The 23,689-nt window shown below is 46.4% G+C and overlaps 4 protein-coding genes across 6 annotated transcripts; 2 read left to right on the top strand and 2 right to left on the bottom strand.

Moving 5' to 3' along the window:
* Positions 1-459: 459 nt before the first annotated feature.
* LOC131271369 (cystinosin homolog) lies at positions 460-3,530 on the top strand. The gene is made up of 7 exons (XM_058272779.1): positions 460-623; positions 684-1,122; positions 1,183-1,591; positions 1,662-1,690; positions 2,820-3,228; positions 3,303-3,405; positions 3,470-3,530. Exons 1-7 carry the CDS (start codon positions 460-462, stop codon positions 3,528-3,530), a joined length of 1,614 nt encoding a protein of 537 aa, XP_058128762.1.
* A 393-nt stretch (positions 3,531-3,923) lies between these two features.
* LOC131260664 (Y+L amino acid transporter 2) lies at positions 3,924-10,602 on the bottom strand. Of its 3 annotated transcripts, XM_058262452.1 has the most exons (9): positions 10,049-10,601; positions 9,455-9,701; positions 8,957-9,082; positions 7,376-7,469; positions 6,887-7,101; positions 6,529-6,758; positions 6,196-6,448; positions 5,777-5,846; positions 3,924-5,281 (listed from the first exon to the last, which is right to left on the bottom strand). In XM_058262452.1, the coding sequence occupies exons 1-8, from the start codon at positions 10,301-10,303 to the stop codon at positions 5,788-5,790; spliced, it is 1,479 nt and encodes a 492-aa protein (XP_058118435.1). In that variant the 5' UTR covers positions 10,304-10,601; the 3' UTR covers positions 3,924-5,281; positions 5,777-5,787. The 3 variants fall into 3 exon arrangements, with proteins under 3 accessions (XP_058118435.1, XP_058118436.1, XP_058118437.1); XM_058262453.1 differs by lacking the exon at positions 5,777-5,846 and having other exon boundaries at positions 10,049-10,602; XM_058262454.1 differs by lacking the exon at positions 8,957-9,082 and having other exon boundaries at positions 10,049-10,602.
* An 8,027-nt stretch (positions 10,603-18,629) lies between these two features.
* LOC131271360 (uncharacterized) lies at positions 18,630-19,347 on the top strand. Its single transcript, XM_058272767.1, has 2 exons — positions 18,630-18,980; positions 19,051-19,347. The coding sequence occupies exons 1-2, from the start codon at positions 18,630-18,632 to the stop codon at positions 19,309-19,311; spliced, it is 612 nt and encodes a 203-aa protein (XP_058128750.1). The 3' UTR covers positions 19,312-19,347.
* An 85-nt stretch (positions 19,348-19,432) lies between these two features.
* On the bottom strand, positions 19,433-23,337 carry LOC131259142 (uncharacterized). The gene is made up of 5 exons (XM_058260568.1): positions 23,093-23,337; positions 20,269-21,018; positions 20,036-20,168; positions 19,629-19,950; positions 19,433-19,563 (listed from the first exon to the last, which is right to left on the bottom strand). The coding sequence occupies exons 1-5, from the start codon at positions 23,335-23,337 to the stop codon at positions 19,433-19,435; spliced, it is 1,581 nt and encodes a 526-aa protein (XP_058116551.1).
* Between the last annotated feature and the right edge of the window lie 352 nt (positions 23,338-23,689).

The raw sequence follows: 23,689 nt of genomic DNA, 5'->3' as shown, positions 1-23,689 counted from the left end.
TAATCGCACAGAAGCAAACTTCCATACAAAACTCATGGGTTTCCCAATTTGGTGGATTCATGGTTACGGAGAAACCCAAAATTTTTTTGCGATTTGTTGGCAATAAATTAACCTTCCAAGTTGTACTGATGGTCTTGTAAGTGTCAAACAGATTCCCTAGACTTTTGACTGAACCGTTAAAATATTCTATTTCGTTTACTATTCTTCCAAAAATGAATGTGGGTCTTAGAATGTAATAAAAAAAACAGTAAACGGTAAACTAAACACGGAAAGATAGTTTCAATGACTAGACAACCGCCCGACGGAGTTACTCACTTCCTACCAGCTAACATCTCGTTTAATCAGATTCATGTGCGGTAAGACAACACATACAATGATTGCGCTTATCTTAAAGAATTGTGTTTTGGGCAATGATGACCGCTGGTTGTAGAGTTGCTCCAGTATCTTTCGTTAGTGGCAATGCATCTCCAGTGCTTGGTTATTGTCCTGAGTGTGTACTTAGGAATCAATGACGCCACAACGGGCCTTGGCAACCAGCGGTTGAATTCTTTGAGCTTAAAAATAGAACCACAGGCAATAACTACCAGTTTGGAAGAACCAGCACACTTTTGGCTTGTGGCAAAGTAAGTAAAACTGATGATTAGTTCCAATGAGTGCAATAATATTTGAATGGCTTTTTTTAGTGGTTTCCTCTCGACTGATACAAACGTTACCATTACCTGGGAATGGAATGAAGCTATCGAGATTCTGCCAGAAAGTATCACAATATCCCCATCGAACCGAACCTTACCATTTGAAGAATGGTTTCCGGTGCAGGCAACTTCCACACTGCAAGGACGTTTCCTTATCCGTCCTTTAGTCCTACCACCAGCACTGGTCGACGAAAGCCGGCTATTCGCACAGCTAAAGGTGGCCAAGTATCAACCGCTGATAATCTTATCAATGCTTATTGGATGGACGTACACGGTGTGCTGGACAATCGGCGATTACTTCCAGGCGTGGACCAGCTACAAACGTAAAAGCGTCGTTGGGTTAAGCTTCGACTTTTTGTGCTTAAATGTGGTAGGAAATTGCTGTTACGCTACATTTAATGTGCTGCTGTTTTGCAACAGTCATATTGAGGTAAATGAGGTATACATACACTGGAAGGCCTGGTTGTGACATGTTAATGTGAATTTTCAGTCAGAATACTTCAATCGAAACCCTTTCGGATTGAATCCAGTGATAGCGAACGATGTCGCCTATGCGGTACACGCCGTCTTCGGGAACGTCGTCCTTATTGTCCAATGCTACATTTACCAAAGCAATGGAAACGTGGTGTCACTTCCGGTTAAGATGTTCATGACCGGATGCGTGGTATTGGTCGCCGTTTTCTGCGCTTTGACACTCGCTGGTCAGCTGCACTGGTTGGACTTTCTTTACATGCTGAGCTACGTGAAGCTTTCGACAAATTTGGTGAAATATATTCCCCAGGTGTTTATGAACTACCGGCGAAAGAGTACTGAAGGTTTCGCTATTTCTAACCGATTGCTGGACTTGGCCGGTGGACTGTTGAGCTTGCTGCAAATGATACTGAATGGCTGGAATTTCGGTAAGAGTTAACACTTTTATGTTTACTTGTAAATTTCTGCTCATATTGTCCATTCCTTTTTGTTTTGCAGATGATTGGCAATCCATCCTCGGAAGCCCGGTAAAGTTCGGGTTGGGTTTCGTTTCAATCTTCTTCGATGTCGTTTTTATGGTGCAACATTACATTTGTTACAACAATCGGAAAGAAGTTCGCCAAGACACCCAGTAGCTAGCTAGCGCCGAATAAACACTAAATCCACTTAGCTTTCATATGAAAAGCAGCAAACTCTCAAAGGGTTCAATATGGTTCAGCACCAGCTCCTTATCGCGCTGCTCTATTTATCACTTGACATCATGTTTGTTCGGACATGTGTTCCTCCTCAGCATCGTTCCGTGCCACTAATCTCATCTGAAAGAGATTTAGCTATGACAATAGTCTTCCACTTATCAGCCATCCCCGTGAGGTGATGCCATAGGGGTTTGCCGTCGCCAACTCAGTGATAAACTTTTCTTCACAGCTAGAAGCTGATCGCCTACACCGCTATGTGCGCCCTACTTTGGCTGTCAATGGTTCTGACGGTGGCCATAGGCGTTGGGGCAAATTTCGCCAATCTGTCCCTGTCGATCGTTCCCCAGTCGATCGTAGTTACGTTCGGACAAAATGTTACCTTCACCGTTGAAGCCAAGTAAGTACCGTTGCTCCGTCCTAAAGATGGGAATGGGGATTGAGTGAAGATGGGGGATTGTGTTGTTTTTCAATAGCGGATACACCCCGGTGCCGATCGAGGTGACATTCTACCGTCCGGTGGAAATATGCTCCAATCAAACGATCTCTTACGCGGAAGGTTGGCACAATGGAAGTACACCGATACAGTTTCAACCGTCCAAGCAGGGACGGTTCATCGTGAAACCACTTGTGGAACCTGCGCAAATCGTCGATGATAAAAGACTTTTCGCGTTGATCAAGGTTGCCATGCACCAGCCATTGATCATAGTATCGCTTCTGATCGGATGGACGTACACCGCCTGCTGGTCGGCTGGCTACTATCCGCAGATTTGGTTGAACTATCGGCGTAAAAGCGTGGTTGGTTTGAGCTTTGACTTCTTGTACATCAACATCGTAGGTCATGTTTGCTACGTCGTGTTCAATGTCTTCCTCTACTGGAACAGCTATGTCGAGGTTAGTGTCTATATGCCGTTGTTTTGATTTGTTTTTTATTAAACCATTTTTCAATCTCTCAATCCCACAGAACGAGTACTACCGGCGGCATCAATTCGGACTAAATCCCGTGATCGGAAATGATATCGGATTTGCCATGCATGCCGTGTTTGGGACAGGGTTCACGATCCTGCAGTGCCGAATGTATGACACCGGTGGCAACAGTGTATCCACGCCGGCCAAGGCTATCATCTCGGTGTACATGATGATCATCACCATCACGTTCAGTGCGGCTGCGTTACGGCTTATGCACTGGTTGGATTTTTTGTACATCATGAGCTACATCAAACTGTCCACGACCATGATCAAGTACTTCCCGCAAGCTTACATGAACTATCGGCGCAAGAGTACTGAAGGTTTCGAAATTCTCAACCGATTATTGGATTTAGCCGGGGGTTTGTTCGGTATCCTCCAGATGGTTATCAACGCGTGGAACTTTGGTATGTCCCCGGAGACGGCAATGCCTTCCATAGCGCAAACCCACTTAACAAACGTTTGTGTGAAATCATTCCAGATGATTGGAGGTCAATCGGAGGTGATCCGGTCAAGTTTGGGCTTGGCATTTTTTCCATACTCTTCGATTTGGTGTTCATGTTTCAACACTACATCCTCTATAGGTAAGATGTAGCAGGCAATACAAAAACCCGTACGTTGCATAACGACTTCTTTTTATTATTTCAGGAAACGCAAACCTGCCAAACCTGTCGAATATCCTCTGTATGAGCAGTCTTTTAAGATGTGATATACCGGCGAAAGTACGATCAACAAAACGAATCTCATTTAGGTAGGAATCATCAATTTCACCAAGCATATATAGTTACTAGTCGAAAGTTATTCGTACAGTTTTCGCTGCAAATCGTACGAATGGCCGCGTGCAGTTGTACTGTAATTTAAGGAAAGTAATCATCGGTATGTTTCTTACCTTGAACCGAAGTAAAACTCAACTTTCTTCTTTTTCTCTGGATGTTATATTTCACAATACTTTACAATACATAAATCGTTTTCTATGTTCGTACGATGTATCGCTTCTGCCGGGCGGTATGATGCACTCTCTGTAAAGATGCCCGAGGATCGTTCCGTGCGCGAAGGATTTATGCATTCGTATATCCTATATACATGTATAGCTATATGACACCTAACGTTATATTCCTCTATTCGAGCATGATGGTGGATTATGATAATACATTTATTGGACAGCGCTTTTCCCGTGTGGCCTGTGGGTAATTTTATGCGTTTTCTTTTACAAGTTTTTTTTTGCGAATTTGTGTGTGTTTGTGTGTATATTATTGTCAATAATTTAGCTCATTTCGGCGCCTTCCTTGCCGAGCGACATGCGCTCTTCTCTATCTCTTAATACAATCACACATTTTCCCAATGCTTGTCGTCTTCTGCCAATAGGTGATAGGATGCTGGCTGATTCGGGTTTAGCATCGATTAAAAATCAGCGGCCATTTGGAAGCTCCGTTTAAAACAATACTAAATATGGAACGACAAAGTCTTTTCGCTATAATTTGAATACGTTTCTTGCAACTTTCGTTTGCTTTTACATACATTTCTTTTTAATTTGTTTGCTTTATTTTAGAATTTATACGAAGCATACCGATTGTTTGATAATAATGAACTTTTCCTACGGTTCACGATTGAGCCTTGCATAAAACAAAATTGATTACAACACAACATGATCGTTTAAATTAGGATCATTTGTTTTGAAATGTTGATATGTGCTTTCCATAAAAAGATAATATATGATCATGTTGCACCTTCCGGATCGAACCGCCACGCGAATCGGTCCGGAAACTAAAACAATTGGAAGATACGGATAATGGATTATTGTTAAAATATTTAAAATTTCATGTTTGCTTATTTTAACTTTTGAATTTAACTATGGTTAAGAACTGATCCTTGAACTCTAGTCGTTGTCTTACTGCTTCGACAGTTTTCAATAAATATTCATATTCAACCAGTTGAGTAATGCACATTCGTTCGCAGGTCCAATGGTTAAATGGTAAAACACCCACTTTGCGACAACAGGAAACAAGTTTCCTAAGCTTCCAAGAACAAACAGTTAACATTTTGTCTAAACCACCAATGCCAAGTTTCTTAATCAATCAATTCCTCGATCATGTGACAGACATTTGAAATCAATCAAATTTAAAAACAAATACAGCAATTTTAAAACAATTACATTTTACAACAGCCTTTTGCAAACACACGTGATAAAGTAAACACAATAAAAGCTAATAGATTAAAAAACAAAACATTAAAAACAAACCCTTACATAACCCTTCACCCTTTCTGACTACTCTAACTTGGAATGTTTGCGTGGAATGGTTTGGTTTCGGCACGTGGGTTTGATGGAAGAGGACGGGTGAAGGGATTTATGAAGACAAACTCTTTGCAAGACCGTGAGGATGTGCATACATGTTTAAACCTGAGCTGGTTTGGTCTTTCCTACGACCATGAGCATTTTTTGCAGGAACCGAGTCAATGCCACTGCGCACGTAGGATGAAACGAAAAAACGGGAGTAAAAATAAATCAATTAGTATTGGACGAAAATTTAATGCATTTTTTTATAGTTAGTTGATAGAGATAAAATGGTGCTTGAAACATCGTAAGTTTTGATCATGGTGCGTGCTACTGGTCGAAGAAAATTTGTTCTGGTGCATATTTTCTTTTGAATTTTTAGTTTGATTGAATAGTATTGTAAATATATTATATAATATAAAGAAATGAGAAAAATGATCGTTTAAGTGTTCACAAATGCCAACCTGCATTGATTGGTAACGCTTTACGAGATACGTTCATTTTTCTCGAACCATGCAAACGTATCGATAATGAAAGTAGAAAAATGCAAAAACCATTCCGAAAGATTCACCAGTATCTTAGGCTAGGTTAGTATCCCCCAGGGCGGGGCAAAAGTTATAACGAAATGGACAAACAATACCGCACTTAAACGTAGGAGTTAACTTAAAAACAAAGATAAAAACCTTTTCGCATTTTATTTCTGTTTTGGCCGCACCACCATCATTAACTTTTGCAAACTCTGCGTAAATCCACCTGTGAAGATTTGTTCCAGAAAAGAAAAGAAAAAAGAGAAAGAGAAGATTTGATAGAGAGATAGAGTGGTTGGTAGAGGTGGGGCGATGCAAACGAAGACAGTAATCAATTTCACTAAAGACGAAGTACGTTCTAATGCCAATCAAGTTTAAATTAACGGGAAGGGATTCGATGCCCTCTGGGGAGAGAAAGAAGCTTCTACAAAAAGCTCGTTCTGGGCATGAGGATGTGGAGTTTGTGGAAGGACCGTAGGGCGAGGGAGGGGACGTTTGGATTGGAAAAACAGTTGATTCTAAATGTCACGCTGCGCGGACTGCCAAGGGCGACACTCGAGGTCGGCGTTTCTTACCCATCGAACGGTTGAACCATTTCGGTTTGTTTCTCCACGCGATAAATATGCAGTAGACGGGAATGCTGGACAGGATCATGAGACAACCGTAGCCCGTCTCGACCGGGCTGGCAATCATCGGCACGACGGTAACGAACACGGTGGCGATGAGATACAGGATCGGGAAGATGAGATTCACTTTGATCGGGCGCTCCAGGTTGGGCTGCTTCCACCGGAGCCACGGAAGGCACAGGACAGCTCCACCGATGCTCAACTAGGGAAATCAAAAGGTCACACAAAGCCGGGTTGTTAGAATTGACTGGTGCGGCCTTGGATGACAGTGTCAGCACTTACCCATGTGGCAAATCCGACGTAATTAATTAGGGCGAATATATCCGACACGGTCAGATAGAGCATGGACAGCAGCGCCATAATCAGCACGGCCGGTGTTGGCGTGAGGCGCTGGATCTGGATCATCGTCAGGATCTCCGGCATCTGGCCTTCGCACGCGCCGGCGTAGAACAGGCGGGACGAGGTCAGCAAAATACCGTTCACGGCTCCGAACGTCGAGAGGGCGACAAACACTGCAGTGTGCGTGCGGGGTGGAGTGGAGGAAACAAGGATCAAACAAAAGCATCGATGAAAGGTTATGGTGTGCTGTGCGTCACGCGGAAGGGAAATTCGATCCGGGAAATGACGCGGCGAAACGTACCCGGTATCGTCCAGGCAAACATGCCGAACACTCGGTCGGCAAACGTGACGGCGACCGCCTCCGAGCCGAGCACCTCCTCCGGCGACAGGACGGTGTAGAAGGACACGTTGGTAAACACGTACACGACCGTCACCAGCGTGCAGGAGATGGCGATGGCGCGGGGCAAATTCTTCACCGGATCCTTCAGCTCCTCGATGATGAAGTTCAAATAGTTCCTGCGTGCGTCGGCATGACGAAGGGATAGTGGAAAAGAGGATTAGTGTCATTGCTGGTTGCTTTCTGTTTCTTCCTAGCGCGCTTTTTCTTCAATATTTTTATATCGCTTCTGCTGCCCGCGTAACGTTGCGTCGGAAGCCCCAGTCCTTGTCCTTGCAGCTCGTTGCGAAAAACCAGGACACAACAACATTACCGAGGCGAGGGTGGAAATCGGAAGAAACCCACGACAAATCACAATAGAAATAGGAAGAAACCGACGACAAATAAACTTACCAGCCGTTATACGCAAACAGTCCGGAGTAGAAGGACAAAGCCAGCGATGTCACCTCGGTTTTGGTATTATTGAACGTGAAGTGCTCCGTGTTGCCTGGGGGCGAGAGAGGAGGACGTGGATAATTTAATCGCAAAATACCGGAATGGCAGCTCCAGCTGGAATATGGCAGATGCGCATCTACGCAATACTTTTGGATGGAAGAAAAAAACAACACAGGAATGGACGGTTTAAAGTATAATGTTTTCATTCATAATCGCACAAACATACTGAGAGAGGAATTTAAATAAATAGAGGAGGTTTTGGTTGTACACGTACGTCTTGTACATACAAGAAAGATTTTATCCGATATACTATCCGTGTAGCAAATAGCCAGAAGTGGTGATACGTTTGCTTCGGATCCTAATAATAAAAAAATGCATACAAATTGTTTAACTAAAGAAACCAACATTGAAAAACTGGAAGTAAATGAAATCACGCGGCACACGAGACGAAGACAGTGATCTATATATCGTCGTCATTATCAAATTTAGCGTTCACGATAGCACTGAACGAAAGATGACATCAAAAGAAAAAAAAATCCAACCGATGAAAAGAACGATGGCCACGTTTCTGCCGGAAACCCGACGGTAGCAAGATCAGCTTAATTGAACGTGGGCTAGATAAACGATGCGGCACGCAGGATGAAGGCATTGGTGAACGGTGGGCCAGTTCAGTCACTCCGAATATGACCGCTAAAGAAGATGAAGAAGAAGAGTGCATATGCTGCAACGCGTTGTCGGTTCTTGGAGCTGGGGCATAATCACGCAAAGGAATGAATGCGCGAGACGCGCGACCGCTCAGATTTGTTAGTTCAATTTTGGCAATTTCTTTTGAAAGACACCATCAAGAAGGAAAGGAAAAAAACCGAATGTATCCTCCGAAGATTCCATTCAGAGCTCGCCATCACGCGTCTTTTAACCGTCCGGCTGAATTCAGTCACGATGGGATTGCAACCTCGAATAAAGCGGGTGTTAAATTTAATTCACGTACCGGATCCCGAAGAGAAAAGTACTGGGAAAGGACGGGGAACGGTGACCCACCGGGGTTCTTGATGCAATAAAGTCTCATAAAAGTTGCACCCAGAACATCAAAGCTTACTTGGCCTAATGCTAGGCAACAGCAACGATCGCCGGTGGGATATAGCCATACATGCGGAACATTGTATCGGTTGTCATGGGAGACCCCTGCCGCAGGCATGTGGGCAACAATAAGTCAACACTAATCCCCACCTTCATCCGGAAAAGCCTTAACCGAATCAACCGTTGGGCAAAGCAAACAAATAAATCTCGCTCGGCCCATCGCACGCGGCGATATTGTTTCCACGTGGAGTTTGTGAAAGTTCGCGACGTCGAAGTCGCTTGCCTTCGTAACCACCATGCTGCTGTTGTCGTCAACCAGAGCGCATCGGGAGTGCGACCAGTTTGCTGCGGGAACCGGGAAGCTGGATCCGATGCACCTGGCGACCAGTGGTCGATGATTTATGCAGTGGAGGTGTTCTCGCGCACGACGGAAACAGGTTGTCGATAAGGGTGAGAACTTACCAAGGAACAGAAAGTATGCGCCGGCTCCGATGATGACGAACAGCGCCAGCAGCTTGGCGTAGGTGAAGATGTCCTGGACGGCCGTCGCCCATTTCACGTCCCAGCAGTTGATGAACGTTAGCACCACTGGAGAAGGACAAGACAAATAAATCAGTATTAAAACAAGATGGGCAGGAGATACATATATTGGAAAATAAAATCAACCCTGATCAAATAGCTACCACGTTCAAAATAGAAAAAAATGTTAAACGAAAACCGTTGCCGCTTCGGGGACGGCGATTTGCATAAACGCTTTGAAAGCGAGCGTAGGATTTTGTTGTTTCCCATATTAGCGGAAGCTTACCGGAATGGGAGCCCTTATCATTTGTCGGCGCCGTAAAGTGAACCGGAATTGATGGGATTGTTTTGTTTTGCGTCTATAATTTCCCGCCCCCGGGGACGTATCCTTAAAATAGCGCTATTTTCTTCTTCTACGCGCCGAGGCAAGATCACACTTACATATACAGCACACGGCGAGGAGTCGGGCGGCGTCTTCCGGAGGTTGGCACTCTGGGAAGAACGGTTTCAGCACGTACACGCTGAAGGTGAGAGCGACGATCGCCTGCGAGCAAGGGCGCACGATCATGCACTCGATCCAGAGTCGAATGAAGGCCAGGAAGGGGCCGAACGTCTCCATGATGTACGCGTAGTCGGCGCCGGATTTTTTAATCATCGTACCCAGCTCGGCGTAGCAGTACGCACCGACCTGCAAGTGCATCGAAAGCGAATAGATGAGCGACTCACGCCACCGAGGGTCATCGATGTATATTGCCCTATTTCGCTATCGTTCAACCTATGCCCAACCGATGCGACCGCAGACAAACGATGCCCGTGCCATAAACGGTGCGCCTGTGATCGTATTAGTCCTGTGGTGTAGCAGTTTCTGCCTGCGGGCTGCCCCACCACACACATTCGCACCGCTCTACCCGTCTCCGGATCGGATGATTTTTGTGTACGGCATCGTAAACCGGTTGGGTAAAGTTTAGCAAATCATTAAAAAGCTGTTTTGCATCTGGTCCGCGATCGCACGATCCGTGACGGAAGCATACTCACCATCGAAAACAGGCCCGATATAACCCACACGATCAGCGACATGTTGACGCTGCCGGTGTTGATGAGGACGCCGGTTGGCGAGACGAAAATGCCGGACCCGATGATGGACCCGACGATCACCGTGATGCCGTTGACCAGCGTCATTTTGGGCTTCAGCACTATATCGCCACCGTCGCCGCCCGACGCCCCATTTTCCTTACCATTCTTCAGCGAGTCCTTGCGCTGCTCGTCCTTCTTCAGTGCCTCGTCCTCCATCCTGCTTGCTGCACTATCCACTGTCGGGGCTCTCGATCCGGAAACACCAAAAACAGCAAACGGTTGACTGGGCGATAAAATACACAAACCGCATGGATTACTATCCAAGCCAAAACAGGACCGCCGGATTGATTGGACCGGCACAGCAGTGTATCACTCGCTGTTGCCAGCCGCAGCCTCCGAGCGTATTATTATATCGTGATAACCGGTGCCATTGAACGCCCCATCTATTCACTCGGCCTCGGGTACTATAATTTTCTGCCACTAATCAAACAAACACTGATGACAGGAGGTGTGAGCAATAACAAAATCAACCGTCGGTTCTGTTACATGCAATTTAAGTGCGGTCAAACTAGCCCCACTGTTCTACCGTACCCGGAGCTCGTAAACAACTCCGATTCCCGCCTTCACCGTTAAACGAAGATCGAGCCTTTGAAGTTTTTCGCAGAAAGGATACGTTGGGTTTCCCTTTTTTGACATGTAAGGTCGCTTTTAGGATGGAGACATGTATTTGTAAGGAGTATTTAGATTGTAGAAAAAAATCGATGAGGTCAATCGCTGGAAAATTAGTTGGGTTGTGTTTAGCTTGGTATTTTTATAATTTTTTATGCCTCCATTTTCGAATGAATAAAATAAATAAAGTATTTGATTTCAAAAGCTTCGAAAAAGTGCCCCTTCAGCAGTTTTCAAACAAGAAAAATATCTCACCCGAGTTGAGAATGTTTATTATTTGAAATAAATTTGAAAATCAAATATTTAGAAAATGATTCAAGATTAATTTTACAAAATTAAATCTTTTTCAAACAAAATTTATTACAATGACATTGTTCAACATGACAAATATTTGCCCAAAAGAGTAATATCAACCGATATCTATTAAAATCTCAATTTTCAATCAAATAATTATTTTTAGCTGAAGGAAATCCATCCAGCAACTTCAAGACAAATATGTCCGAAAATTACAAACTAAACAGATTATCAATGCCACGAGGCTCAGAAAATAGCCAGTAGTGTTGATGTTGTTTTTATAGACGTGGATTTTGACGTCACACTAGGAATCCGACGGTCTGCTCCATTATGGATTCGATTGTACATTACTTGATTACACTTCTTATTTGTCGGGCGGCCATAAACTCTATCACCAGGAAGGCTGTTCTATTGAACTCATCTCGTTTCGAATACTCCCCGACCTTCACAAACAGCTGTCGATAGAACGTACACCGATCATTCTTTGTCTGGATAAGGCGCCACCTTCAAATGACTGACTGCATTTTCAGAAAGACACACTTGTCTTTATATGACGCCACGCTTGAGTCGTTCAATTGTGCCTTACCTCTATACGTGCACGAAATTCGAGATAGTTCCCGGCGGGATGGACGAGAAAACTTCGACCAATTAAAAAGACGTCGCTAAACGCAACGTGACGGTTCGCCACATCCACTGCCGGAGTGGAGTTAGGGCCAGGAGTTTGTTCTATTCACGATTCGAAGAGCCGCATGGCGGGAGGAAGAACATATGGTTGGAGGCATTATTTAAACAGCCATCAACCTGGCAACAGCGAGAAGAAAAAAGCATTCATTTCCGAAACCTCTTCGACACGCCACGCTGGTCGGGGATATTTTGATCGACTTGCAGGTAACCGGGAACCACCATTACCGGCTCTTTGGAAGAGCAACACGCGATGAGAAAGAAATCTCCGATCTAACCCCACATGTGCGTAACGCGCGTTTCGCGGAACCGTCCGTACACGTGTGCGATAGTTTCGCGTCCAAGTATTTGCCAGGTTATTTAAATTTCGCACCAAACATCCTTTCGGACGGTTTTTCCTACCGGAGACGCGGTCCCGACTACAGGACTTCCTTCCCTATGCACACAAACGAGGATCAACGGCGTCAACGGTAGACGACGGGGTGGGGAAAGGAAGGCGTCGCGACGTGCACCGTTGAATTAAGGGAAGTTTCAAGGCCATCTTAAAACATCAGCACAAGAAAAGGGTCGGCTCGAAACGATTATTCATCGCTTCGCACGAGGAACAGGAGGGCTTTTAAAAACATTCCCCCAGAACTACCGCGCACATACCTTCACTGGTTGTTTTCTACGCACTTCACGGTGGGAAGCACACCGGAAAGGATTTTTGAAATAAAATTTCGCTTTCCACAACGATTCACTATCACTCACACAGTCCACACGAATGAGCCTTGGGAAAAAAGGCTCCGGTGTTCCACAAGCGGGGAATGGTTTTCGCGGGCTTTCCGTTCCACCACGTACGACGGCCGACGTTCGAATGCCAGGCGAAACCGTCTAACGCTGGCAGACCGTGCCGCCGTGCGGCTCCTAACGGCCACTCAAACGGCCGCACGAGAGCGCCATCGTACGGCGTGCGATCCTAAGAACTCAGCCGCCTCGCCGCACGCAAGACTCTCAGAACAGAATCTTTCGACCCCTTTACAAAACAACCCCGCGAGGGGCAGAGAGAACGGGATGGCGTGGATTGTTGGGGCGGCCTATTCCTCCATCCCCCCTCGGTTGATAACGCGCCAGCGAGAAAACGATCGAGCCGGCAGGTTGGGAAGGGAAAGGGAGGTAATCTCACGTATTTCGCGTCCGCGCTCCGATCCGCGACCCGCAGTGACGTCTTCCATCGAACCCGACGCTGTCCGGTGGAACCGAGGTTGCGTTGTGGGTTTGTTTGTTATTTTCTGCCAGCAGGTTCCGAATATTCGAATATTCTTCGGAACGAGTTTTTCGTACGTAACCGTCCGGCGTGTTTTTGGCGCCCACTCCGTAGCTCCGCAGGTGATGGAGAAAAACAATTCATCTGTTTCCAAGGTGTTTTTCAAACGTGTTGAGTCACGTTCCATATATTTTGCCTTAAATCTAACCTCTAGGAGGAGGCGAAATCCAGGCAAGAACCGTTTAGTGTCTAGTTGCATGAATAGCTTCATTGTTATATGCTACGATAAATCATGTAAATTTAATCATTTTTAATCACCCGTACTTCATGGCAACTGTTTAGCACGACCGCTTGACCGTTTCTGCACTGTGGTTTAACCTTGACAGATCGTTAGCATCACCAAGGCTCATCAACTTTCAACGCCACATTGGGCTTTCGGGGTATTGCAATAAGAATCATACCAAGAGCCTTTTTCGACGGGTTGGTCCCAGTAGTATAGTACCCTTTCACAAACCCAAATTGTTCACCTTTAATTATCACTCGGCACGACGTCAATCTGCGAGCGAATAATAAAATAATAAACGTGATCTTCGTGAGGCGTTGTTGGTGCAGACTGAGTTTATCTAGCGAGTGGTTTATCTTCTGTGTTTTCTTCTGCACCAGCCAAGTTGATAATGAAAGTGAAAATAGCTTTTGTGCAACAAGTAGCCACAAGTTGGGTGGGTTTATTACTTTTTGTGTTCATCTATCTGACTTTTTTCTTGCCCTCTTCCCTAAAGGTAAAACGCACTGTGTAGGCGTAATGTGACGTTGCTGGGTATTTCTTGATGTGGTGGGTTTTTCCTTCCACGGCATTGGCACCCATCGAACCGGTCACCTCTGGGGGGGATAAAAAAAAACATCACACCAGTCACGTGACACCTTGAGGAGTCGCAGTGCGCTTGAGATGAATATTTAACGTCGAGAAAGCGAGAAACATAACCGAACCGAACTAAATCCATTTTCATCAACCAACACAACAAGCTCATCATATCTCGCGGAATATGAATGGCACTCTGTCGAACGCAGTCATCATTTCTCTTTTCTGCTAAACATCGCTGCAGACAAACACTTCCACTGACGGTAGCATAATTGATTTTCACGATTTCCTCGCTTCGCTTCGGTGCGAAAAAATGATACGCAGCACGTTTTTCGAGATAGAAACCGAAACCCGAGAGGGAAATTTTCTTCTTGACCTTCGTCAATATCAACCATTACCTGGCTTTAAAATGGGCACACACCTTTGGGCGACGTACTAGTTTTACTATTCACACTTTGTGGAGGGCGTTGATACTTTTTCTAATGTTTTTCACACCGAACGGAAGGTTTGCAGATTGGAAGACACGAACGGAGCGAATGTTCACCGTTGGCGTTTTCCGAAGCGAATGACTTCGAGCGTTCAGCGGAAGTGGCAGAGTTTGGCTCTGACGTGTACTTCACGGATGATTGTTTGTATGTGTGTGTGTATATGCACGCACGAAAGTCCTGACGAGCCGTTATCCTGCTCCGGGACAGGGTGGTTTGCGGGGATGAATTTTCTCTGAGCATCGTACGATTCAATACCTTTTCCCCGATGACGTACACGGGTGCAAGGGAAATCCCCGCCATCGGAAAATCAGGCGCATGCTCTGTGGAAGCTGTGGATCCGCGTGGAGTCACATGGCACCGATTTCCCTTGACGTCGCTTGCCGTTCGAAGGGTGGAAACAGATCCCATCCACTTGAACCAACGTCATCTCATCTCACAGGGATGGTTGTTATGCTTCTGACCAACACGATTGATTGATAACGGCCCCCTATGGGGTGGGTCGTTGCTACCGGCGGTGGCAGCAAGTGGTCCCGGGAAGGGAGGACGGAACGTCCTTCGGAGGTTTGCAGCTCCCTGACCGCTGATAGCCCTGAAGAGGTTTACTCACATTTCGTCTGACAAAATCTTTGTTTATTTTTGAACGTGCGTATCAACAAATTATTGTCTCCCGTCGGGAACCGTGGGGCCAATTATCAGTCTGCCTTGGCGATGGAAAAAGTACTGGCGACGCCGCTAACCGCACCAAACCGGTCCGGACTCATCCGGTACGACCTTTAACTGGTGCGTCATCTGTGGCGGCGCCATGAAGTCTTGCAGAGTCTGGAGATGGACTCGAGATTTTATCCGACCGGCGAGCGGGGAAATCTTGAACTTTGGCTCTGGTTTTTGGGCGGTGTGTTGTTGTTCGCTATTGACGTGAGCACAATCTCGGGTGGATCGATGCGCTCCAGAACGGGGAGGTTTAATGGCTGATGAAACCCATCACTTGGCTTGCATCAGATGTCGGTGGTGCAGTTATGGTGTCATTGCCGCCTGCGGTCATCCGTAGGGTGCAAGCGATATTGGGTCGAGCGAGCTTTCCCAGTGGAACAGGAAAGAGAAAGAAATTTTCGAGCACGTCGGGTTTTCCCATGTTACTCGGAAACAGGTACGACCGAGACAGCAACAATAACAAACTGGCAAGAAGTGGGCTTGTTTATGGCACGTTTATGTACCGTTATCAAGTAGAATCAACACGATTAAATTGTTTTTAAACTTAAACACGAATAAGTAACCGACGTCGAGAATCAGCAGTCAATTGTAATCGGCTCGTTAAAACCATTGCAAGACAGGCATATGATCATTATTACATTAATGCACCGTTAGAAGCCACTGTTGAATGGTTGATAAGACATCTCTGGGCACGTGCAGCACTTCGCGGAACTACACGCTACAGTCAAACGCCACGCTTGGCGTGGGCTCGATTTAACAGCGAACAGCACGCTATGTTTAGGGGCTTTAGGTTGTTCCCGGGGATCAACATAAAGATATTATTTCGATACTTATGTAGAAGGAAAATATTGGGGCAAGCAGAAGTGTGATTATGAATTTTAAATCATCCTTAAAGAGGAAAAAACACGCTTTATTTTAATTGTTTTCTTTATGTTGCTATCTTACTGATTATGAAAACGAGGTTGAAATGTTTAATTTAACTACTTATATATTTTTGCAGTCCACCTGTACTGTTAAACAGATATAACCTAAGTTCTAGTACAGTAAAATCAATCTTCATGAGCCCCCCCATGGCGTAGATGCATTGCATTACATCATCGGTGGAGGTGAAAGAAATGGAAACTGCAGCTTTTCGAACTCATGTAAACAAATCGGAACGGTGCCATTACCGACATTCCTAATCGATACATTATAGATGTAATCAATTAATCTTGTAAACCGTGCTCAGTGAGTCCACAGAGTGTTTTAATGTACAGACTCTGCCGGACATTACTACAGCCTGTCGGATTATCACTCATCAGCTGTCGGATGCGAGTATGCTCACGTGACGTGACAGTTGTTAAATTATCATTTTTACCCTCCAACCCGCTTTTGGCTGGCAAAACCGATAGTTACCGGCTCGTGTCACGGCTGTTGCCAGTTCGTTTCAGCTCGTTCCGCGTAAAGAGATCAGAAGCCATAGCCTCAGGAGGTACGCCGGCCTTTGCGCAAATACGAGCTAGTTTAGCGTGGTGGTTATTAACCTGACATTGACCGTTCCTTGATCGAAAGCTCAAGACCGTGCTACGGTTGCTATAAGCGCAAACGCGGGGGCTTTTCACTTTCATCGTTGCCAGGGAAGCAAATTGTCGGGCAAAGTGGACAGCTTCGCAGGCCAGTTGATGTTGTGGACAGCGGGGTTCATACAATTTAAACACTGCGCGGTGCTGCTGGGCGGTAATATTCAACTTGTTATCAGCTTGGCACCACCTCACGCCAAGCGAGAGGGAGGGGTTATGTTAGAAGTCGGCCCGCGGAATTGGAGAAGGGTGCCGTGTGAGGGAGTTCCCTATGTCAACAAAGAAAAGAGTCAATTAGTGTCGCAGCATAATTATCCGCTCTAATTGCAGCGCAAATTACGCTACGATTAAGATTTTGCTTTACATACAACCGGTGATCTGGGCAGAAAACGAGTCTTTATATATTCTTGTCCCTCAAATATGTGACAATATTCATAAATTATTAGCAAATATGAAAAGGTTAAATTTTTGAAGATTGATGTGATACTTATTTTAGATTTTGTATATATTCAGATTTTATACTTGGAAATAGAATAAAATAGAAGATTATTCTTCAAGTTATAACCCTTAGAACCACTTTAGAATTGATTTTGGTAAATGGTAAAGAAAAGCATAAACGGAAGTGTCCATGGCGCAGCAGTAGTGCGAGGTTAGAGGCTTGTGGCCCCTCGCGGTATTGCGAATGGCTGGCCATCGATGTGTAATTTACTACACCTTCATGCAGTCAAAGTAATTCTCTTCGGGGGCCTTAGGGGATGTTGTGCCACTTAAAAAAAGAAATGTAAATACTTACTCATCAGTTGCTAAAGCCGTGATTTTTTATTGAATTTGTTTTTCAAAATGAAGCGCACGTGCGTGATTGTTCCAAATTACGAATTGCAACGACTTTTGAAATATTTCCGTTGCTTTGAAATATTTCTGCTACATTGCTTTGTCGCCGGCATGTATGCAAAAGAGATGCAAAACAAACAGGTAACTGCAACAATCAATCGTAAATTTGTGTGTTTTACTTTCTTTCATAATAAAAACATGTAATGTAGGATTTACATTGATTTTTATTCCGTATTATGCTTCAACAAGGCTCTGGCAGATAAATACTGAAATGTTCTTAGTGGCTCAAAACGTTGCCAAAGTGGTGAACTTCAAATCATATGCTTCACTTGATGGACTATAATTGATTTTTAATGCTTCATTTGATGGCGTAAGACGAAAAACCGCCATATTAATTATTTTCAAATGTCAAGAGCATTATGTAGCCAGAAAAAAATTTGCCAGCTTTCGTAAGTGCATTAAAAAACTAATAGTTTTCAATTTACGGTGTATATTTTGCAAGAAAAACGTGTGCAAGTGAAGGGTTTCTTTCTTTTTGAAAGTTGGAAAAATATTTCGTCAATAATTTTCATCGATATCCAGCTCAGTGCCAAGCAACAGTGAATATGCATTCCTTTCACAGCGGAAAACGTCGCAACAGATTGAAATAACCTACCATATTCTTCATTCTCTGTACCTGTAAGATCCACCTACGAGCTTGCGAAGGGTATGATATTGGATACGACGGATAAGTTAAATATTATTTATTACCATACCAATAAAATTTCAATAAATTGTTAGAAAATAAAATCTTCATTCATAGAAACCGAATAAGTAACCAGTTATGAAACTGCATGCAATTAAATGTATTGGTAGCACAGAGAAAATTAATCTCGCAAAACATCTGGTAACCCGGGATGGAGCCCACGAACGAGTTCATTCGCTTCTTCTTTGATTCGGCCCGTTACTATTTGCACACTTTCCTGGCGTTTGCTGCTCGACAATTCTGTAACAAATGACAACCGTCGTAACAAAAACTTTAAAACACACATGGTGTGCTACGGTTCCCTGGCAAAGGCCTGTAACTGCTCAATGCAACGCCGGTTCTCAGGCACGTTAGTTGTGATTCTATCCTAGTCTGGTAAGGTCGACGGTGCAAAGGTCTCTTGTGTCTGCGATCTTTTTTCTTTGCTTTCAATTTCAACTACTCTCTCGGGATTGCGGGATGGGTTGCTGCTGTTGTCTGCACGTTTCGTACCACCTGATCGTCAATTTGTTCGATCGATTTTCGGAAAGCATCAGGGACATTGTGTATTGCCGGTGCAGGAAGGATTTAGAAGTGCAATCGGAAGCCAGTGAGCAGTACAAATCAGTGCAACCGAACCCTGCAGTGGAAGAGTCAACTAACCCGAGCGTCCGTCCTACGCTCTCACTGGCAAATAAACCACGGTACGTTGTGATTAACGACACCGTCGAGCTGGAGCCTTTCTTCTACGATATCGATCGCCATTACAGTGAACTCCTGCTTAAGGATCGCCCCGCAGGAACTTGCCTGGTGCGGCCGTTTAAGTTAAAAGTAAGTAAGCGTGTTTCTAAGACTTTAAAATAATATTAATGATGTATGATTACTTTTTACCTCTCGTTAGCACGAACACATTCGTTACATATTGTCGATTCGGGCTTGTGGGACATACTTTCATCTGTTCATCCGTCACGCCGGCCTCAACGGCATGTACGCGCTGGGTTTGGAAAAGGAGCCGGAAAAGCGCTTCAAATTTCCCACCGACATCGTACGCTACTATCAACTGCATGCCCTCGAGTGCACCCGCGCGACAACGACGGTGAAACTCCAGCTGATCCCTCTTCAGCTTTCGGACTTAGCGCCTAAGAATGGCGAGTTGAATTGAAGAGAAGAATCGACCAGTATGCTAATAAAATTATATTTCCACATTAAAAAGACACCTCTTAAAAGACAACGAGTTTCTATGTACAACGGCCTGTTTAAAGCCAACCGCTTGGGTTCGGACTTCAGGTGGCGACGACGGCTTTATACACGCAGTGTCCATTCTGCATCAGAGCTGGCCACAGGAAGGCACGGATGATGTCGGACCGTTTCTCCGATATCGGGTACCGTTCGTGCTTCTCCGGTTGTAGAAGTCCTGCGAATGGATGGAGAACGTTGGTGAGTCAAAGAACCACGAGCTGGACATGGCGTCGAACCTACCGAGCGTAAAGTCTGTGTCGAGATAGTACGGGTTGGTCTGGTTGACCATGCGCCACGCTAATCGCACACAGTCGCTGATGTAGTGTATCAGCGGTATGCAGGCCTCCAGGCAAGGGTACTCGTGCAGCGTGGACAGGACCTGATTGGCAACCTGCCGCTCGACGTCACCCATCGGGAAGCGGTCCGCCGTCTCCTTTAGCTGCTGGCGCACGGCCCGATCCAGGGCGGCCGTGGCGTCATCGTTGGCATCCAGCACGTACAACGTTCTCCGTACTTCGAGCACTTTGCGTTCTTTTAGACCGTGGCATGCACGGAACGCTAGCTGCAATGGAATGAAAACAGAATGTGAGGTTCCGGCTCCTTCCAGATTGTTCCCCGAAAAATTGATTATTGTGCACAACACTTACCACGATGATGGAGAACAGTATCTTGGCCTTCAGCTGATGAGCGTGCTTGAGCTGCGGGAGCGCATTCAACGAGTCCAGCGTGTCGATTCTGTTTTTGCTGTACATCACGCTATACTGTCGCACCAATTCGGAGCTGTTCGAAACGGAGGGCGAAAACAGGAAGAAACCGTAGCCGCAAGGCTATCATTAGTAAAAGGGTCGTGCGAAAGCGAGAAACTGCCGCTGGACCATACTTAGTTTCGTCCACATCGGAGTCGGAGTGGTAACCGTCACTTCCGCCGCTGCTGCTGTTGCATCCGGGACTGTTGCTGGTGGGACTGGCCGGAGGCATCGCCAGCGGTCCCATCAGACCCAGCACGGTTTCGCAGCCGCGCGAGTAGTTCATCAGCAGTCCGGCCGCCGGGCGCTCCTCGGTGTTTGCGGTCGTGTCGGTACGCCGGATCTGACCGACGCAGAACAGCACTTCCTTGTCGTTCTGGACGCGCTGGGACAGATTTTCCACCAGCAGCCCGAGCTGCTTCAGGGCGGGCTTGTCGAGCATGGTCAGCAGCGTTTTGTTGTCGATCAGCCGCTGCTGGATGTCACCGTAGTTGATCGCCAGGAGGCGCTGGTGGGAGGACTGGGCCGGGTCTTGGTTGGCCGTGACCGGGCTTAGCTCCTCCAGCTTGTGGATGGCAGTCTTGTACGTGTCGATGTGCCGCTGCAGCTCGTTCTTCAGCGCCACGTGCAGCGAGATGAGGCTACCGGTTTGGTCCGCCGTCAGTCCGTGCACGCCAAGCCCCTGGATGGCCTGGTCGAGCTGTTTTCGGCGGGCCAGCAGCGAGTCACGCAACGACGGCTGCCATATTCCGATGGCCTGGGCGAGCTTGGTGCACCGCTGCCTGAGCCCCGTCTCGTGTGGGTTGCTGAACAGCTTCACCATATGCCACATGATGGCCTCGCATGGGACATCCGGCCGCGGTGTGGCCACGACGGCATTAAGTCTGTGAAAGAAAAAGTAGAATGCAGAAATTTTAAAGACCTGTCTCGATGTCTAACGATGAGTTCTAAGCGTGCTTCAGGGAGTTGGGGCAAACACCGACAGAAATTCCATTAATTTTCTCCGGCTCGTCCACGCGATGATTAATGATTTCACCGACCGCATTTAGGTTCCCGTGCGCAGGTCAATTAACAGCATACTTAGTATGAAGCTACGGTTAGTACCCTTGCGTGTGCGAGAGATATTGTTTTTCTACGCAATACTGTTAGCGCCGTACATTCCTACCTTTCCAAAAACAGCATTGCACAAGCTTTGGCTTTGGAACAAGTCATGCGAGATCGCTGATAACGGATCCCGTTCGATTTCCTTCCCGGGAACAGAGAGCAGAAACCAATTTCCCTCGGGAGCTCGAGCGAACGATTAAACTTTGGCCTCTCGGGAAGGAAGGAGTTTTGTTTTCTTTTGTCCGCTATGGCCGACGATCTACATTGCGATCATACATATCGTGGCAAAAAGAGCTTCGAAAAGTAATTAAGGTCAATCCGAGGGCCTACAGGCCGATACTGATGGATTGGTTTACTGCAAGCAGCAACCGTAATTAAAGTGAGGTTTTAAACTATTTGAATGCTCGAACTATTCCGAGCCCAGTGGCCTATTTCCCGGCTCGGGGGTCGATCAAGTGCAATCGGGCGGTGCGGAGTACTTGCAGCTCGGTTTATTCGATTCGATCACGTTACATTCCTCTGATTAAAAACTAATGAATATAGGCCGGATTTCGAATAGGGATGGAGTCAGTCAATGGAGACGCGATTGTGTGCGCTGTCCTAATTTGTTTGTGAGTTTAAAATAAAATCAACTCGCGTACGAAGTGCGATGTCCAGTGGACAAAACTGGCGCTCGCGACCGCCGCTAACGAGCGCCGATTGTGGACACCGATTCCGCATGTAAATTTTTCAGCTTCCACTTCCATCTCTCGCGATCAATACCGTTATCGTGTCGCACTTTTCCCTCGAGCTCTCAAGCAAGTCGTCTCTTTTCCTGCCCTTGTCCGTTTGTCTGGTGCGTATTTTTTTTCATCTTAATGCTTTCACGCAGCAGGTGTCGGTAGGGAAATTGATTATTTTCAATTCGTTGTCACTCGCGCCATTCAAACATTCCCGTTGGGTGACAGTTGTCCAACGAGCGCGGCCAAAAATCCCCGCACCGGGGTGTTGGGTCGGATCGGAATCCCAATGAAAAAGCTGGGGTGCCAAAATTTGCTAAATAATTTCCCCGCCAGCTTCCTTCGGGTCGACCGTCATCTAAACGGGTCCGATGATCGTGACAAGTGAAAGCTGTCCATGTAGCGGCCGGTGTATGCAAAGGCATTTAAACATTAACTTTTTTGGTGAGATGCTAACCGACGGTTGAGTGGACCTATCCCTATCGTCTGCAAACATTTCACCGCACTACGTTAAAGAGAGGCTGCAAAAGCCACCGCCAGAGTCGATTCGGAGTCCTGACGTTCGCTTGCTGACACAAAACCGTCATAAAAATCTGCGCGGAATGTCGACGCAGATAGAAACGCACATACACACACTCGTGGGCACACTTTCTTTTGGCTTAGCATATCTTTATCGTTTGCTGGGGGTCGTCGAACCTTCCGGTGCCGAGAACTGGTTTGACCTTAACACACACTCGGCACGGCGGGTCGGCAAGTGGCCAAAGAAAAACAACTTTTCATTTCAGCCTCCATTAATCAAACGTCCGACGATCGATAATAAATTGGCGAAATTTGCCATTCTACGACTCCTTTTGCTCCGTGCGTATGTGCCGTTGCCGGTTTTGGACACTCCCGAGGGCGATTCGTTTCATTATTGTCTTCCCGCTGGCCCGCGGTTCGCCAGTTCGAAAAGGGAGGGCATTTTTCCTAAAGGAAAGGGCATCAGCAGCGATTCCAGAATGGTGAAAGTACTGACCGCGGAATCGGATCGAATTGAGAAATCGCTAGCTTCGTCGTCGGCAGGCGGGCATCCTCGGAAATGAGACGTCTTTCTCCACTCTGCTGCTGCCGACGAAGCCCGGGAAGTGGCACTTACCGGTTGAAGAACGACTCCAGCAGGTAGGTGCTGTGGGGCAGCGCCTCGATCAGAATGTCCATCGGAAGTTCGGCGACGACCGAGCGCAACACGGACGGCCCGAGACGTCCGACGACGGTGGCGGCCTCGCGATACTGGCGACCCTCGGACAGCAGCATCAGCCGCCTCAGCACCTGCCGGGGACTGGTGAAACCTTCCCGGCCGTCCCGCGGCGGTGCCCGGATCCGCTCGCGACTATCCGCCATCACTTCGCTGTTGTTCCTTTAGGTTTTCTCACTTCTCACTTTTCGTGGCTCGATCGCCAAAGTTACTCTAGTCTTTAAACACACGACGATGCGTTACATCCGAATGATCTACGTGCACCTGCATCTGGGACGGGTGAAGGTTGCACCCTGCGGTAACACTTGCACCAACACACCCATACGATTGGGCTCGACACAATACGACCGTTTACAGTTATGCGGCGCCACGGGGATTGTACGGTTTCCGATGTTTCACCCGAGACCGATGTTCGCGAAAGGAAGAGATCGCTTCCTTTCCCCCCGGTGGCACTTTTTACGGATCGGTTTGGTGTTGGAAGAACATACAAATACAAAA

The sequence above is a fragment of the Anopheles coustani genome, chromosome 3 (assembly GCF_943734705.1).
Source record: "Anopheles coustani chromosome 3, idAnoCousDA_361_x.2, whole genome shotgun sequence".
Classification (NCBI taxonomy): Eukaryota; Metazoa; Arthropoda; class Insecta; order Diptera; family Culicidae; genus Anopheles; species Anopheles coustani.
The sequence above is the reverse complement of the archived record's forward strand: the minus strand, read 5'-3'. Positions and strand labels throughout refer to the sequence as shown.